The sequence below is a fragment of the Poecilia reticulata genome, chromosome 1, assembly GCF_904066995.2.
Source record: "Poecilia reticulata chromosome 1, P_reticulata-male-v2, whole genome shotgun sequence".
Taxonomy (NCBI): domain Eukaryota; kingdom Metazoa; phylum Chordata; class Actinopteri; order Cyprinodontiformes; family Poeciliidae; genus Poecilia; species Poecilia reticulata.
The window spans coordinates 9864099-9882817 of NC_088830.1; the positions used below are offsets into that span (position 1 = coordinate 9864099).

The 18719-nt window shown below is 39.3% G+C and overlaps 1 protein-coding gene and 1 long non-coding RNA gene across 3 annotated transcripts; one reads left to right on the plus strand and one right to left on the minus strand.

Annotated features, from left to right (window-relative positions):
- The first annotated feature begins 581 nt into the window (after positions 1-581).
- caly (calcyon neuron-specific vesicular protein) lies at positions 582-14277 on the plus strand. 2 transcript variants are annotated; one of them, XM_008412830.3, is made up of 5 exons: positions 582-798; positions 8578-8772; positions 9393-9512; positions 9666-9779; positions 12634-14277. In XM_008412830.3, the coding sequence occupies exons 2-5, from the start codon at positions 8644-8646 to the stop codon at positions 12874-12876; spliced, it is 606 nt and encodes a 201-aa protein (XP_008411052.2). In that variant the 5' UTR covers positions 582-798; positions 8578-8643; the 3' UTR covers positions 12877-14277. The 2 variants fall into 2 exon arrangements, with proteins under 2 accessions (XP_008411052.2, XP_008410973.2); XM_008412751.3 differs by having other exon boundaries at positions 584-798; positions 8610-8772.
- On the minus strand, positions 8636-9160 carry LOC145551082 (uncharacterized). Its single transcript, XR_014086875.1, has 2 exons — positions 8951-9160; positions 8636-8868 (listed from the first exon to the last, which is right to left on the minus strand). It is a non-coding gene; the product is annotated as an uncharacterized LOC145551082 (long non-coding RNA).
- Positions 14278-18719: the final 4442 nt, after the last annotated feature.

An 18719-nucleotide genomic window follows, 5' to 3' on the forward strand; every position in this document is an offset into this window, starting at 1 on the left:
AATAAATCTGTTAAGATGAACCTTTTTGAAACTTAAATAATTAAAGTAACTCCACTCCTGCATTAGTTTTGATCAAAATTATTAGATGGACCATGTGGCTCCAGAGCTGCATGTTTCAGAACCCTGGTGTACTTGACATGACCACAAAATTAATTCATCAAACATCATTTTCTGAACGGTGCTGAATTATGAAATTAGTCCATATTACACTTTCTTCAACTGAATCATTGAAGCTGATTTTAATGACATAAAAATACGATGAAATGCTAGTGTAACTGATTCAGAGCTAAAGTTACACAGTTACACCGCTCACTTTAAATTTGTACAGGTGGCAGTAATTGTTCCAAATATTTTTTTAAATAAATTATTATTGATTGTAAAGTTTTTTTTAAACCTCTTACGTGCCAAATTTACTCCTCACTATGTCCAATAAATAAAAATAAAATAAAACCTAGCTTATTAATTAAATGTTCAGTTGTATTTCGTGGGCCGATCAGGTGAGACCACCTCGGACCTTTCAGTGTCGCATCATCGCGGCAGCAAACACTCATTAATAAACCCACGAGCCGATCACGCTCTGACGGAGCCACGGTCTCGTCCACGGAGAGTCGCGCGCACATTCGCAGTTCTGTTTCTCCACGGGAGGACGGAGCCGCTCGGTTTATTTTTATTACATGCGCAGTCCCGTTCCTGAAACACTCGTCACCACGGCAACCTGCCTTCACGTCCAGCATCCGCCACCGACACCGAGACCATCCGCTCCCGGGCGACGAGGCAGGAGATCCCCGCAAAGACACGGTAAGTTTTTCTCCCCCTTTTTAAAATAAATAAATAAATATATGCGGCACTGCGGCTGCTTGTTTGCGTAACCAAACGGGCTCGACCCGGGAGCTGAAGAGAGCCGAGAGCTGCCACTGTGCAATAAGTTGCTGAAATGGGGCTTTTTAAAAAATTATTTCTACTGACGGAGTCGCGTAGATAAATATCCGTTATTCACGTTTCAGAAAAGCATCACATCTCTGCGTTTCTGCGAGGAATCAAGTGTCGCTCTTATAGCTCCACAGGCTAAAAACTGATTTATTTCAACTCGTAGACGTTTACTACTGCGACTCGGTGTAATTATACAGATTATATATAGAAAGCCGGCTGTAAAAAGTCACACCGAGACCAATAAATGTGTTTTATCAGCTCCCCCCCTTTTTTTTCCTGTCTCTGCTGCATGTCTTGTTGCAGCACCCTTCAATGCACCAAGTTCAGATATGCATGAGCAGCAAACCGTGAAGAACTTGACAGAAGGTGCCAAAAACACTCACCTATTCATAGCACCGAATGTATTCTCCCTCAGACAGTTTTTTCGGCACTAGTGACCTTTCTTGAACAGTAAATTCACATAAACAGAGAAGAGGAGACGGTGAGGCAGAGTCAGCTCAAGGTATATTAGAGTTAAGCGACTCCTTAGGTCCTCCACTCCACCAGGGGGCCCCCAAGAGCACCAAGCTAGAGAGATAAAATGTATAATTTTTAAAATAGCATTGAATAATGCATATTAAATGTTACTATACACGCAAAAATGAGTTCTATATTAATCTTATAGACGTATCGTTTTTTTTTTGGTTGCTGCCACTGTTGGGCAAATATAATTAAACTTCCTAACATGTTTACAGTAAATTTGGTGTTTGTCAGCTGATGTTATTTAAATCAAAATACAAGTTTTTTTACTTAGTTTGTTCCTTCTGTAAGGTTAAAATCGTCAACAATAACACTGGTAAGCTAATTAAAAATAACACATTACGGTACAGTAGCTTATGAATGATAAAGAGTCTGATGTTGACATGTTGGTATGAAAATATGATTAGTGTCCCAAAAAGGTCTGTGCTGTCCATGAGGGGAAGACCCAGGACAGCACCGTAGCCCCTTCCATGTCCTTCAAAGCCGCCCCTGTGAGACTTACGTACTGATCCAATTTAAAATGTTTTGCTTGTTTTTTTCTGAAGAAAGATGACAAGTGAGAAGAATATGTGATTCACAGCTCTCACAGAACTTGTTTGCAGCAGCAGAGTGTGGGAACACCGAGTGTTTGACAGCGGCACAGCTCATTTGTTAATCACAGATCCAGGATGATTCACCGTACCCACATTTCACTCCAACTGTGGGGAGGAGAAAAATGGCGGTCAGCAACCAGATGACCGCGCTAACCGCCCACTCGTCCACAACTATCTGCTCGTAACTTAATATCTCAAAATTATTGTTTCATTGGACAGAAACGTCTCCTTCTGGTTTCGATGATTTGAAAGCGTTCGAAATACTTTCAGCGTGCAAAGTTTGCTAGGCAATATATTCCTGCATTTGAGCTTTTTCACATTTTGTCAAGTTGAAGCTGCAGCCTTTGGTGTGTTTTACTGGGATTAAGTGGAGAGAAAATGATTGATGGTTTTCAAACTGTTTTGAAAAGGAAAGCCTTGAGGTGTGTATTCATCATAAAGACCCGTGAACACAGCAGAGAAAGTTGAGGAGAAGGTTAAAATAAAGTTAGTTTCTGAAACAGTGGAGGTCCGTTCAGTCCATCATCCAAGTGTGTAGAGTTTGGCACAAGTGTTTATCTTTGCCACCATGCAGTTGGAGTTTAAGACGCCGTCATACACCTGCACCGGCAGCACTGAGAGGATCATGATCTTTGATTTCTCCAGTGAATTTAACACAATTGAGCCTGATCTGCTCTGTGAGAAACACCAGAAGACGCAGGTGGAAGCCTCAACAATCGCCTGGTTCTATGACTACCTCACAACCAAAAGCAGTTTGTGAGACTGAAGGACCGTGTGTCCAACACAGGTGCAGCATTGGGCACTGTACTCTCACCATTCCTTTTCACTCTCTACACTTCAGGCTTCCAGCACAAGTTTGAGTTTTGCAAATACTTAGATGACTCTAGTTGTCAGGTGTATCAGAGATGGACAAGAGGCTGAGTGCAGAGAGCTGGTGGACCGATTTGTGTCATCTTAAATGTGAACAAAACAAAAGGAGATGATTGTTGATTCAGGTGAAACAGGGTTCGAGCAACAACCATCATGGGAGAAGAAGTGGAGGTGGTTGAGGAATATAAATGCCTCAGTGTTCATCCTGGCAAAAGACTGGACTGGTGAGGCCGTCTATAAGAAGGGAAAGAGCAGAATGGATTTCTTGAGGAAGATCCTTCAAATTTTGATCTTCTATCTGTCTGTTGTTAAGAGCATCATCTCTTCTGCCAACATTTGTTGGGGCAACAAGCTGATAAAGTAGTCTGGTTCTGTTCTGGGGGACGAATCTGAAACCTCTGGAGAGGACGATGCAAAGAGAGATTCTATATAAGATCATAAAAATTACGGACAACCCTGACCATCCGGTTCATGATACTGTCGTTGATAAGCTATTTCTGTGCTGCCTGCCCTCAGCCATTACCATCTGTAATAACTCTTTGAAGAACCTTGGATAATAGGAGGTACAACTACATCTAATTTTCCTTTGGGATTAATATTGTATTCTTGAATTTGAATTAAATTGAATTACTTAGAGATTTTAATCTAACCTGATTCACTTCACTCCATATGACGATTAACAGTTTTTTTCAGATTTGTATTGGTAAAAAGCTGTGAAAACCACAAGTAGTTTTCTTTCTACTTCACAACAATGCAGTACTTTGTGTTGGTCTGTCACCTCCATTAAACACTCAGACGCTTGCGACCGTAACGTGACAAAGAGGAACCAAAGTTCACGCGGCATTATAATCCTGTTGTGAGGCACTGTATGTCTCCAACAAGCACTATGTTCACCGTCATGGCGACGGGAAGCTCCGGTATCTGGTCCTGCGTCATTAAAAGCACATTTCCTGCCCTTGGTGGACGGCGGCTCTCTTCCTCCTGCTTTGTGTATCATGGCTGTGAGTCACTGGCGTCATTGGGCCGGTGGGGTCCTTGGCTGGGGGAAGGTGTTGTGTTGCACTGTGTGAACGAGATAAGTGGCTCATCTCTTCTCTCCGCTATTAGATGATCATTTTATGAAAAAAACTGAAATGGAATCACTATCAGAGAGAGAGAGAGAAATACATTGAGAATAAGATATTATAGGAAAAGATGTGGCATAAGATCATGAATCACTCACTAGTTATGAAACATGTTTACTACCTCAGGTTGTTTGAGTAGAAAGGAAGAGCAGGCTGTGCTGTCTGATGGTGTTTGTCTCCAGGCTGTATGATTTTGAGTTTCACTGCGTTATTAAACATGCAGTCGTTGGAACAATGGCTTTATATTCCAGAAGGTTCTGCTATTTGGACAACTTTGCCAAAATCCCAAGTCCAACAGTTCCTCAAGCTCTTCATTACATCGTTATATAACGGTGCTCACTTAAAGCATTCTTACTCAGTCTGTCCACATTTTATCAGGTTACATCCATGAATAGATTCTAAATTCTATTTAGGTTTGGACTTTGGGCCATTAGAACACAGGAATTCGCTTTGTAACTCTCGGCTGATGTGGACTTTTGCAGCTTGTAGCAGGTTTTCCTCCAGTATTTAGCTTCATCCTTCTTTCCACCAGCTCTAATTATCTTCCTTGTCCCTGGTCTGGAAAAGCCTCTTCACGCACTGCTGAAACACAAACTCTTACCAAGTCTTTTTACTCTAGTTTATAATGTAAGTGTCTTTGTATTTGCACTAAATAGTCAGATTTAGTGCAAATCCAAGACAAATAAGCTATGTCTTATTTTTGTTTTGAAATAAGACAGAACTGACAGAAGTTACTTTTCAGCACAATAAAAGAGTTTGTTTGAAGTCAGTCATTTCTTAATATTGATGAAAAAGTGCAAAATATAAGTGAAACAATCTTTCAGTGGAACAAAACAAAACATTTTTCCTAAAATAATGGCCTAAGTCACTTTTTTTCCCCACAATTGATATATATTTTATTTTACCTAAATTATCTTTTGGGGAAAAAGTTAAGCCATTATTCTAGGAAGGTGACAATGTTATAAGTTACATGAAAAAATATCTTGTTCCACTGAAAGATTACTTCATGTATAACTAGTACTTTTTTCACTTTCTTGTTTGGACTTGCTGGTTTCTGTTATTTCCTTGCATTGATGTCTTATTTGTACTTTCCCTTATCCTAGTTTGTTCCCTCCGTTAGTTAAATCGTTTTTCTGATTCTTGGATTTGCTCTCTTGTTTTTATCTTCCAGATCTAGATTATTCGTTTTTGGTTTGCTCAGTCTGTTTCAGTTCAGTTTGCTCTTAGTTCATTTAGATGTTGTATTATTTAGATCCTGTATTTAGTTCATTTCTTCACTTTCGTTTTGCTGCTTCCCCAGTTTGTTCTCCCTTTGAGCCATTCTCTCGCTTCCTCCTCGTCTCTCAGCCTGTTGCTGACCAGCCACCGGTTCTCCATCCAGTGATCAAACTCACCAGTATTTAAGCTCCATTTTGTCAGTTTCATTCTGCTGTTGTCTCTCTTGTGGCCTGGTCGTTGTAACTCTCGCCTTTATTAAATCTACCTTCATCTGACTGGGTGTCTGTATTTAGGTTTTCATCTTGCACCAACTATAACAGATTAACTAGTTATTGACTTAAAACAAGCTTCTATATCTTGCTGAAAAGTTACTTTTAAGTGTTCAAGGCAATGTGCCACATTTTCCACCCCAACACAGCATTGTACATGAAACAGTTCAACCTCATCTGACCAGAGAGAGAGAGTCTTTCTCCACACGTTTGCTGTGTCCGCTACATGGTTTTTGGCTAACAAGTTTGTATTTTTATGACTTATTTCCTCTGAGATCTGCAGCTCCTCCAGATACTACTATGTTACTATGGACCTATTTGTTACTCTGATTAATTCTCCCCTAAAAGTGTTTTTTTCCCCCTTCCCATTTCACGTTGTCTTGGTCTATCACATTTATTGGTTTTCACCGTGACAGAATGTGGCAAAGTTTAGGGAGTATGAACGCTTTTGCAAGGCTTTAACACATGTCAACGTCTGCAAAGGTTGGACAGATGGCAGCTGAGGAAATATTCAAAACTTCACATCTGTGAGCTGAGACTGAGGATTCTGCCTTTAGTCATAAATTATTTCTGTTGTTGATTAAGTTTAATGGCAAAACTGGCGGGAATGGAGCCAAAATGTCCACAGCTACCTGTGTTTACACAATGCAGCTTTTTAAAAGAAGTATTTCAGGAGATTGCTTGATATTCACTGAAAACTCTGAGAGCAAGACTCAGCCCTGATATGTGAAAATAACCTATAAATCAACATGCTTCCAAATATTTCCACCAGCAGCAGATTTTCCATGAAGCTTTCGCCTGAGAAAGACAGAAAACTCCCCGTTCTGTCCATTTCCTCCAGAAGATGTAACAACTCTGTCTGTGTGCCTGGAATTTACATCAGGATTAAAGCTTTGGCACAAAACTGCTGCATTTCTTCTCGACTGTGATGCACAAAAATGGCTGCTTTCCCTTTGTTTATGACGCACAGGAAGTTGCCTCAGCCTGCTGGCGTGAGGAAACCGGGATGGTTAGTCAACATGCCATCAACACTGGAATTACCTGGAAACACTAAATTAATTTAGACTCGATTCGGTTCATTTATATGGTGTCAGTTTATAATAAAAGTAATTTCCGTTTAAACCAATAAATTACAACACGGCGTTTTTGAAATTCTCTCTACCACAGTTGGATTTGTTTTGCTCAGTTTTAACTGAATCATCCATCAGCCACACTTTTATTTTATTTTATTTTATTCTGCCAATAATAAATGGTTTATATTATCTGCTTAAATCCTGTGGTTTTTGCGACAGACCACGCCTTTATATTTTGCTTCCAAGACTGTCTTTTACATGACAGGCCTCCTCAAGGTCTTTGACTGTTTTTCCCTAAAAAAAAACCTTTGGAAGATCCCATAAATCTGAATAGAAAATGAAAGGACATTTTTTCTTTAATGTAAAACCTCTGAATTGTGCGTGGTTCATGAAATTTAACCAAAAATGTAGTCAGAGTTAAGTTAGGATTTAACAATATATTTTGAGTTTATTCAATATCTTTCCTGATATTAAAATGTGTTTGATGTTCAAAAATGTTTAAGTATGATAAAAGCAAGAGACACAAGTAATCTGCAAGTGGACAGTATTGTGGCAAACTTATCATTAATTTTTAAGACTTCTGTCTGTTTTTCCTGACGGTAGCTTGTTGTTAGCCTTAGCATGCTGCTGAAACACAAAGTTCACTAAAACAGATATTATATCACCAACTTGTATCAATTTATCATTTATTTCCAATATGAATCCATCCAAACAAGCAGCTATGCTTGTCAATAAACTTACATCTTGCTCCAGCTGACAATGTTTTTACGTAAAGAAGTTTGCTAACATGAAAGCTAGCGTTAGCTGGTTTACGAAACAATACAATATTTCTTCATTATAAGAGCAAGTCTAAACTTTGTCTTGTGTCGCAAAACAATTGTTTATATGCAGATAGCGACAGAATCAAAAGTAAACATGGTGCAATGAGCAGATGATTATGTTCAGCATTAGGATATACTGATGTACTAAAGATTTTCTCAGCTTAACCTTATAAACCGTGGAGCCCATATCTGTGACTTGATGGTTGAAGGAATGTTAAAAGCTAATCTTACCATTTTATTACTGTAGGAAGATTCATGAAGTTTTTCAACTGGTTGGCCGGCAATCTTTTGTGTGTGCTCTGTTTTAATATGACTTGTTGATCATTTGTTTGTGATAGCATGCTGTGGTTCCAGTTACATGCTTGTAGAAAAGTGTAAAAAAATCATAAAGTTAGCACACTGCTTTTAACAACATAATATTTAATGAATATTGTTTCAGCTGTTGTATCTGAGGATAGAACAGGTGACATGACACAGATGATTGGGGAAAACTCTGATATGCTAGCTCAGCATCATATTTTTCATGTCTCTTAATATAGTTTTGCAAGCCATGCGCACTGGCCTGCCAAGATGAAACAATATCACTGGACGATAAATTGTCCCAGAAGTCATTGCAATAAACAATAATATTGCTGTTTGGAGACCATTTTCAAGTATTTAATGATAATAAACTTTCAATTCTAATGGAAATTTAACACTGGAACTGGGAGACATTTGAAATATCCAAAATAAATAAACAGAACAGAAACATCAAACAAAATGGACACTGACAACTCTGTAAACTAAATTGTTCTTTGAAATAGGAATAGTTGAGACCAAAGCAGCAGACTGAAGACTTTTTCCATACAGTTTAGTAGAAAGAGCAAAACGAGAAAAACAACAAATCACTCAAATAGAAATTAAACTCGTTTTAATTCATCATGCGATTCATTGATTTATTGCTAATTGCGACTTGCCTACCTTCGTCTGTGTGAAAATATCTGCAGAGGAGCTGACAAACTCACAGAAAGTACACTAGCAGCTGGTCCTGAGCTTCATCTGTGAATCTGATCTGATTCTGCTTTCTGACTTGCATAATATTACCATATTCCGTTACTTTCTTGTGTTTTTTGTGTGTGTTTGTTCTGCATTTGGATAAAAAAACTCACAAACCGAATCAGGCTGACCTGAGCTGTCCGTCCCTGTCGGTTAGATCTGTTCAGGCCATTCCAGGCAGCACAGCAGCCATGGTGAAGCTGGGTAGTAATCTCTCTGATAAGCTGGAGAAGCAGCCATCTGCAGATGATGGCTTCGATAACATCCCCCTCATCACGCCGCTGGAGGTCAGCCAGCTCCAGCAGCCACTGGCTGACAAGGTAGGTCCGATCCACTTAGCGACGGGTTCTTATCCGGGCACAGATTGTCTGTGGTTTCGATTTGGCTTCTTTTATTTAAAAAAAAATTTCATTTTGCTATGAAAGAAAATAAACAGATTAGCAGTCGATACAGAAATTCTGGGACAAATATGAATAAATTTCCCACCAGTACACTCACCGTCCCTTCATAAGGCCGCTATACGCTGAGCTTGCTGTGTTTACCGCTTCTTTCCCTTCGTCCCAGCTGAAAACCTTGGCATCAGCCCACGCAACATAAACATTGCTGTGAATGCATAATGAAAGCAGAAAGCCTTCAGTTTGTAGTTGGATGATGCATTTAGTTCTGAAAAACGTTCCACTGATGTGGAAGCTGGTCGGGAAACATCATGAAAACACTCTACAGTCCCCAAACGTCCTCTTAAGGGGCGGCAGTAAAACTGATTGCTTTTGCAAATGTGCTCTGTTTGTTTTACAAGTTGGAAAACAGAGATTCAGATCGCTGCTGGATACATCATAGTAACCCTAGAGCTGAACGAAAGAGGGAAACTCACCCTTGGAGATGAGCGGAGGTTGCGGTCGTTTTCTGCACCGCTCAGTTTGCTCCCTCGTCTCGTCTCCAGGTCATCGTGAAGACGAAGACGCAGTTTCAGCTGATGCAGCAGCAGAGGAACAGGCTGTACGTTCCCAACATCAAGAAGCTGAACATCAACTTCTACGACGACGTCTCGGATAAAGTTAAGGTACAACGTCGCATGTCAGGAAGTAGAAATCTGATTATACGACTGTCTGGATGTTTACTGTCTAAGCTTAAACCCCTGAATAAAAAGACGGGTTGAGGTTTTCTAAATCGAAACGCGTAACTTATACATGCACTCTGTTTCTGCGTTGCCCAGATCACAGGCCTGATCCTCATCACGCTGGCGTTTTTGACCAGCCTGCTCCTCCTCCTCATGTATAAAGCCATGTGGTACGACCAGCTCACCTGCCCAGAGGGGTTTGTCCTGAAGGTGGGATCAACAACTACATTACATTCAGTTATTTACTGACAAAACATACAATCAAAACCAGTTACACCGAAAAAGAAAAAACCCTTACCTTTGCTCAAAGTTATTGTCCCTCTGAACAAGGCAAAATGTAATAGATGCTTTATGTTTTTATGTATGTTTTCTAGCAGCAGAGGTGTTTCAGAAACATCCAACACAAATATCAATCTATTGACAGAAACACTAAGTCAGGGGTACTTTCTACAGGAAAAACAGAGAGTAGTTAATGACCTCCATCAATGGTTTCATCCAGGAAAGAGATGGATGAATAAAGTGACTCAGTTGATCTGCGTTTAATCCTTGACTTTTAAAATATGTGTATTAAAAAGAAGAAAGTTGAAGAATTACTCATCTGGAGGAAAAAAGAAGACAGATGCTGCATTTCCATTACAAATGTGCGTAAAATTTCGTCTTCATCTTTCTGTCAAAAAAAACATAATTTTGCAGTTGCTGTGTTTCTATTAAATAAGAAATGGAATGAAGTACTCGTGTGAATAACCTTGTTCGCGCAATATGTCATTACAATTCAATCACAGTGACGGCTGTCAACAGTTAGTTGAGATTATAGTCATAATTCATCATCTATCAGCCAACCAGAGGAGACGTTGGCATCTTATTCAGGTGTTGCAGGAACAGGAACAGGCTCTTTATACGTACCCAGCGTTTTGAGGAAATTATAGTTGGTGATTTTACAGAAGAGCTGGGGATCCAACACATTCAAAAACAGCTTTACTGTCATCCTCTTACCATTTTCTGTCGTCTTTTTTGTCGATTTTGCCAGTAGTAACATCCGTCTGTTGATCATCTGACTCACATGACGTGAAAAATATCTTTCCACTGCAGTTCTGCAAAGTACATCTATTTCGTTACGGCCGAAAATCCACCTCATCTTAGTGAAAATTTTTTTAGAATAACGTGAGAGTTTTGAAGTCGCTTTGTTTCCATTAAGTAAATTTATCTTCATAATGTTTGTTTAATGGGAACGCAGCTACTAATAAAAGTGTCACTTGAAGAGGCAGTCACACCACGTGATTTTTTTCTGGAAAAGTTTGATGCTACTTGATATTTGTCAAAGGTCTTTATTTGAGAGCCTAAGATCTTTATAGGTTTACCAAGCAGTGCCGTAAGTAGAAATGCCTTCCTACGTCACATTCTTGTAATCTAACAAAAACGGTGTCAGATGTTTGTGCTGCTTTGTGAAGCAAAAACATTCGTTGGCCACCTTAGTTTTTAAAGTCTGAATGGTTATCCAAAGATTACCGTCTCCATGGTGATAATAAAGGTCATTATTGCTAGTGATCGCCAATGCTGATTTCTGCAGGAAAAATAATGATAACTATAAAAGCTTAAGTGAAGGTCAACCAGGCGACATCTCAGCGCCCACTTCATTGGTTTGTACTGAAAATAATTTTGTTTTGCCACCGTAATTTTAAACACGTTAAAGCATCAAGTTCCTCCAAATGTCACAAAGACAAGGCACATCACCGTTTTTTTTCCTTCTTCTTTTATACTTTCTCTCTGAAATTATGTTGGCAAGAGCAAAATTTTCTCCCAAACACTTCCAGGTAATGTTAAAGGTTCGGTGTACACTGCGTCAAACTTAAATTAATATCTTAAGGATAGCAGGACAGACCTAATTTTTTTCTACAAAAAGCTACACTAACCTACCACAAATGTTTAAGCCTTGTTATGTCAGATTGGAAGAATATTGTATGATTGGGGGCGGTTTTGATTGTAGTGGCTTGTTTCTCGCCACACCCTCAGAACCGTCACTTCAGAGAGATTCCTTGAAAACTGGGGCTGGGAATCTAAACTCATTATCTCCCAGCAACACCTTGGAGGCATCGTGCACCACGCCAGCACTGCCATGCATGTTAAGCTAAAGAGCCTGTCACGCAGAAGCAAACCACAGGGTGGGATAGTCGGAGACAGAGGGGGGAAGGGAGAGATGGATCCTGCTTTCTGGTCAGGCACAGATTGGGATGCCTCCTGTGAATCAGAGGGGTCTTTAATTAGGACTCAGCATGACTAAACTGTGATTAAAGGCTTAACAGTGGGTGGGGGATAAGGGGAGGGTGTGAGGAAGAGGAGAGGAGGGGGAAGGAGGAGAGAACCTTTGGCAATGCTTTTGAAGTTTTTGCAGGTTACAAGTTTGGCTTTTTTCCCGTTAATACATTGTCTGAGACATTAAAAGGAATCAAAGAGGCATATGGTTTAGTGAGCTTTGGAGGTCAATAAATCCATCATTTCACACACTTTTCTGAGCAAGTCTTACATTTAGGTTGTTGGGCTTATGAGACAGTCACAGTGTGGCTTAAACATAAGTTTTATTTATTGTTTTCGACATCAAATAACTTGACGGGAAAACAATGTAGATTATACAGGCCTGTGAGTTCTTTGCCTCACTTTTTTGGAGTGTCACATTATATTTCAAAAGGGCTTCCAAACATACTGGTTGCTTGATTAGATTACATGTGCTGGAGATCTTAAAGGAAAAGCAGGAGACATAAATAGTAAAAGTGTTGTGAATAAATACCCTCCCCCCACAGAATTTATTTATTTTTGCTTTTTATCAAACTTAAATGTTCACCAAAGCAATCGCTAAGATAACCTGAGTAAAAAAAATTATTAAATTTATTAGAGGAAAGAGAGAGATAGCTACAGGTGTCATAACGTCATCATTTAATATCATGATTATACTGTGTGCAAATTGATAGCATTTATATTATAATGGTATTGTTAAAATATCTACAAAATATACCCGTCGTAACTGGATCCTGAAGCAAACAAAAGTGTTTCTTTCTTTACGCTACAACAGCAGAAGCATTGCACCCCCGCAGCTCTGGAGATGTACTACACCGAGCAGCAGCAGGACGGGGAGGAACCGGGCATCCGTGGCGGTGCTGGTACCGGGCTCTACGCAGCTCTCAGCCACCTCAACCAGGTCAAGAGGACTGGGCCTGGGTTGATGTCGCAGTGGTTACCAGTAATAAGGCAGGAGCCCGAGGAAGCCAAAGAAAACAGTGAGCCTCTAAAAGAAGACGTGGAAGGAGAAGATTGAAGGATAAAATTGAGAAATATAGCCAAACCAGCTGGAAATGATGGCGTGAAGATGTGTGTGCATGTATGTATACTTGTTTTCTGCAGGTATTGGGTATCATAACCAGACTACCAATTTATGAGGACCTGTTTTTATCAGGGAAAATAACCTAGGGAAAAGGAGATTTCTTTCGGAAATCTGATTTGATTACTGTTATGATTATTTATTTTAAAATAGCATTAGGTCTGTATTTGTGTTTTTGTGTGAATTATCCAAATCTTTAAAACTACACAGTCTATTAAAATCTGCAGCGTCGGGTCAAATCGTGTTTAGAGGCAGGAATTGGGTTCACTTTTAGAGCGCGACTCAACATGGATTTAAGCAAAGTTTGCCATTTTGCATTCTATATTTGCATGCGCTCACGTAAATACCCCAAACGCCATCATTGCCTACAGGCAGATATGCAGTGTATGCGTATTTGCATTCATGGTTTCATGTGTACATACAGTACCTACACTACATTAGGTAGTGTGAGAACATTACATTATGTGTGAGAACATTATGTTCTCACACATAAGTGAACATAATGTTCACTTATGTGTGAGAAAGTAGAAGGTGAAAGCAAGAAGGCGGCGTGAGATTTTGGGGCTGAAAAGTGAATCGAACATGCTTCTAATCAGATTGCTGCAAGTCGTTGACATCTTGTGATTCGTTCGTTAGTCTTAGAGCAGAATGCTTAAAGTAATAAATGAATGTGCCCTGCCCAGTTAATTTCATGCTAGATTAGGCATAAATTACATTTTTGTACCGTTTGAATCGGAGGGAATTTTAAAATATTGTCCTGGATTTCTTTTGCAAACCACATCTACTTTCTTTTTGAAAGTTAATTGTTATAAACATGAAGGGGATCTGATGATTCCAGAGCCATAAATCAACTTAATTTGAACAATCTTATGTTACACATTGATATAAGCTTCTTAAAGTATTGTGAATGTAGCTACTTATGTGTTACTGCTGACAAAACTTACATCTCTATAACATTGTATCTTTATGTGTGTTGGCTAGAAGTAAACACAATGCAGGAAAGTGCGACCATTGTTTTGGCTTCTTTTGGTGCTTACATTTTCCATTAATTTTCAGTTTTTCTCAGAATATTACCTTTCTTTTCATTAATGCTTAGAATAATACCCACAGTGTTACATCACATGACTGTATAAAATAGCAGCTTTTATCTTATAAATAAACGTTATTCATGGGTATTATGCTTGCACTGAAAGATTCACTTGGTTAATTTATCACACATAAATGTTTTCTCTCTTGAAAAATAGTTTTTTGTAAATAGACATCTTAGTGTAAAGGACGTCATTCAAAGTCAATCTTAATATTGTTTTTCAAGAAATAAACAGCACTTGATTGACAAAATTGTGTTGTTTGGTATTGCTTTGTTTGTCAGAGATTTTCCCCATTAAGTCTGCTCTGTTACAAATCAAATAGAAATAAAGTGTTGCGTTATTTTTTGCAATAAGCTAATTCTACTTCATTTGTTTACCGCTCCATCCATCCAATGGCAAACCACACTAGAAAAGCTTATTTGAGATTGACAAACTGATTTTATGCTTTGATTTTATCTTTTATCTTGGCTTGAATAGAAGATGTTCCTTCTGTGACAGGTGACACATTATGCAATGTTTTTACCCCCAAAAACGCTGACATGAAAGTCAACTGGTCCATGAGGACACATGGGCGGACTGGCCATTGGGAGCACTGGGACATTTCCCGTTAGCCTGGCCCACTCAGTGACCGCTGAGAGTCGGGCCCAAAGGCTCAGATTCTACTTAATAAAAAACAATCTATTCCATTCGAAATTTGGATATCCAGTCACAGGAACACACATTGCTCAAAACACCTGGCGAGAAAACGGACTGAAATATGAAAGACAAGGCAACTTTTAAAAATAGATCCATCACATTAACATGTTTCTTATCTATGAACACCCTGAAAAAATGGTTTATGGTTTATTTTTGCTGATTAATAAAAAAAATTATGGTTTTAACACCTTTATCTAAACATGCTTGAGTCAAATGTCTAAAGTCGGTGTCTGATGGTGTTTGTGTTGTTGTTTCTACCAACAATACAAACACTTTGGAATTCTGTGACAGCAAATCACTGGAACGGGTGCAGTCTAAGAGAGAAGAGCATTTATATTCTGCTGCTGATGGTAAAGTACACAATTTAATTTAAAATGTAATTCTTTCCTGGTGGTTTGCGTTAATTCAGTGGTGGTGGCCTGGGATGGTATCAAATTCCTGGCGTGTGTTATTGCCCCAGTTTGCCCCTGCTGGTATTCTCGTGACAGCTAAGGAGTTTTAAAGAGGCAGAAACAGTCAGTCCACCTCATGGACAGCTAACCGGTCTGTGTGGATCAAAAATCTTGCTGATTGGAAGGAGATCAGATTCTCATTTGACTCAAAGGCTATCTTGATTTAATGTTCCTTTTATTATTTTTATTTCAGATCAAGGTAACACTTTATTTAAAGGGTTGTGCATAAGACTGACATGACACTGTCAAAAACATGACATAACACCTGTCATGAACATAAAGTCTTTATGAATGTTTATGACAGTTGTCATGAAGTGTCATTCGGTAAATAATGACACTTTTAATGCAAAGTTGCTCTAAAAGTTGCATTGAAAGTCCATTAAAAATGCCAACTTGGCATGAAATTATCATAATGTTGGCACTTTTAATGCAACTTTTAGAGCAACTTTGCATTAAAAGTGTCATTATTTAGCGAATGACACTTCATGGCAACTGTCATAAACATTCATAAAGACTTCTTTATGTTCATGACAAGCGTTATGTTATGTTTATGACAGTGTCAAGTGAGTCTTATGCACATCCTTTCAAATAAAGTGTTACCCAGGTCAAATTAAACATTCATACCCAGATCAGTGCAAACTTGAGGTAAGGGGCTTTTCCACAGTGGCACATGGACATGCAGCAAATGAAACTGGAACCAGACGTACGACTTTTTAAATGCTTCAATTGAGCCACTGTTGTTCGGTTGGCATCGTAGAACTGAGCCCAGTTTAAAAACATTAACCGAAAGAACAAAAAGCAACAAAAGAGAAGAAAAATGTTGCAGGAGTTAATTAGAACACAAAGAAGGCAATGGAGTAATTTTGTTTGTGATTCACATTTTGACTTTCTCAACTCCTTGTGTAACATTACTCTACTATGGGTGGCATATGCAGTGTAACATATTACACTAAAACAACATTGTAACATTTTAGTGGAACATTTGCTGTGCAGACCATTGTCTTAAAGCCAGAGGAAAATGTGCAGATCCTTTACACTCCGTTGCTCAGGGATGCTCAGTATGCACAGAATTCAAAATATGGCTCCTTCCTTCTCCTCAAACTGTAGTTTAGCAATTCAAAGCCAAGCCACATCCTCTGGTTCCCTCACTTTTTCTGGGTTCACTGGTGTGAGCCAGTCTGCATCTCATTTACAGTCACATTTTTTTCACACCATTGCTTTAAACCCGGAGATGTGTGGGTCTGAAGTGTGTGAATGCGTGTGTGTGTGTGTGTGTGTGTGTGTGTCACTAATCACTATGAAATCATTAACCTAAACTATGTGTTATAAACTTTACGTGTCTTGTGTGTCTCTAAGTGTGTGTGTGTGTGTGACAGAGAGAGAACATGTTTGGCCTATTAATTAAAACTACATTACTCACAGTTTAGCCTGTAGGACCTACTTTAGATGCTGTTGGCCCACGGCATGGAATTAAGTGAAGTACTAAAAAATATTTACTAGGGCATTTACGGATCCCAGGTTTCATCAAAACAGAGCAAGTGGAGCCAGAAAGGCTTAGAGTCGGGGCCGTAGGAAAATCATGTAAAATCAGCCGAATAGTCACTTAGACTTTGTAGCACCAACAGAACTGAACAGTAAAATAGCAGGCTAGCTTTTAATTTGTCCTGACTGTTTTGGAGCCTCTCCCACCTTGTTTTTTTTTTTATTATATTCTTTCTTTTTTTATTCCTTCTGAACATTTTATCACCTTACCAAGAGTTATTTGGTTGATAGCATCCCAAACCTCACATTCCTCTGAGACCTGGTTCACCCGATTCTGAAGCAGAGAAGAAGGGCTTCAGGGTGACTAAGCCTAAGTGCTCCCATCTTCCTGTTTTTCCATGTGTATCTCATCCCACAGTGTTTGGCTTTTAGCTTAAATGAAATGTACTGTGAAATAATACAAGTGGGTACACGGACTTATCAAACAGGTGCAGCTGAATTCTTGGACGCAATTTAAAAGATAGAAACACTTTTATTCAAAAACTAAAGGAGAAACGGAAAAGCATTGCTTAGTAACAAAAGCTAATTACTGCTACTAAAGCTGATGTATTTCTCTACATTTTGTCCTGTCACTATATGCTACATTCAGGGCGGCCATGTTGTCTAAGAGGGCAATGCTGGTAAGTAACCTTTGAGATTCCCATCTGGACCTCTCTCTTAATTTTTTCCTAATTTCAATCATGAAAATCTTAACTTTTGTGAGAAAATATCTGTATTTCAAGCAGCAGTAATAGATGGTAAAATCCCCCAAAATGTTTTGTTCTACTGTTTTAAAGTGTCTGTCTTGATGCCGGTACTTGGAAAAATGTAACATTTACTGATGTGGTGATAAAAATCTGTAAATCGTTTTATTGTAGCTCTGGCTGCATGCTTAGCATTGCTGTCCTGTTAGACGTTGGCCCTCCATTACAAGTGTTTTGGTGCTTCCAAGTATTCTTCTATATTTATGTTGGTCCATCTTCCAATCAGATCTGACCAGTTTTCCTGGAGCAATGGGGTAGACTGTGCCTCTCTCCGGCGGTGACTGGACGAGAGACGGGATACACTCTGTACATGTCACCAATCCACGTGTATAGATTGGTGTACACGTGGTATAGAGAGGGCAGCTCTCTATACCACGCTCTATCTTTCAGTTTAGATGGAAAACTGATCAATGTCTCAGTAGGTTCATAGATCTTCATTATGTTGCTTGTTCACAACCTTCTGAGGCCTTCACAGAACAGCTGCATTCACACTGAGATAAACGGCAGAGGTCAGTTGGTTGCAGTAGACTTCATTTAGGGGCATCAAAGTGAAAAGAGGCCAAAAATATCTAACAGTGGCCCACGTGTGGAGGACCAAGGCATGGCTGTCGCAGGTTCGATTCCTGGCCTGATGCTGCATGTCTTCCCCCTTCTCTCATTACCCTCTTCCATGTTAATTCCTGATCAAATAAAGGCCACAAAACTAATTAAAAATAATCAAACAGTGAGGATCATTGTTTTTCCACTTGAACTGACATTGAAGTGTGATGTCTGTCCTTTAACATCTTTTTCTGTTTTTGTGCTTGAAGTTGCATGTAACTTTTTAAAAATCTTTCTATATATATATATATTATATATATATATATTTGTTGAACCTGTTCCTATGGTGTGACAGCATGGTATGAGACTGCCAAAAAAATTCAGCTCCTCTGCTTTCTCCCTGTGCTACTAGAAGCAACCAATCAGAGCTAGGAGGCGGTCTTAGTGCTGTCAATCATAATCTCCTTCCCCCTCCAGCTGTCCTCGAGCTCTATGCTATCGCTACAGCTTTTTCCCCCATCTGCAGATCCTGTTTTAAAATGCTCAGGCTAGTTAGCATGACCACCAATAACAGCAGATAAACGGTTTTTCTGTAACGGTAAATTGTTTCTCTGCCATTAGCACATTTAGCGGAGAGGACACGAGGATGAGTGACAGCGTTAAGACCCTCCTCCTGGCTCTGATTTCTTCAGAGGCAACAGCAGCACAGATTATCTGTC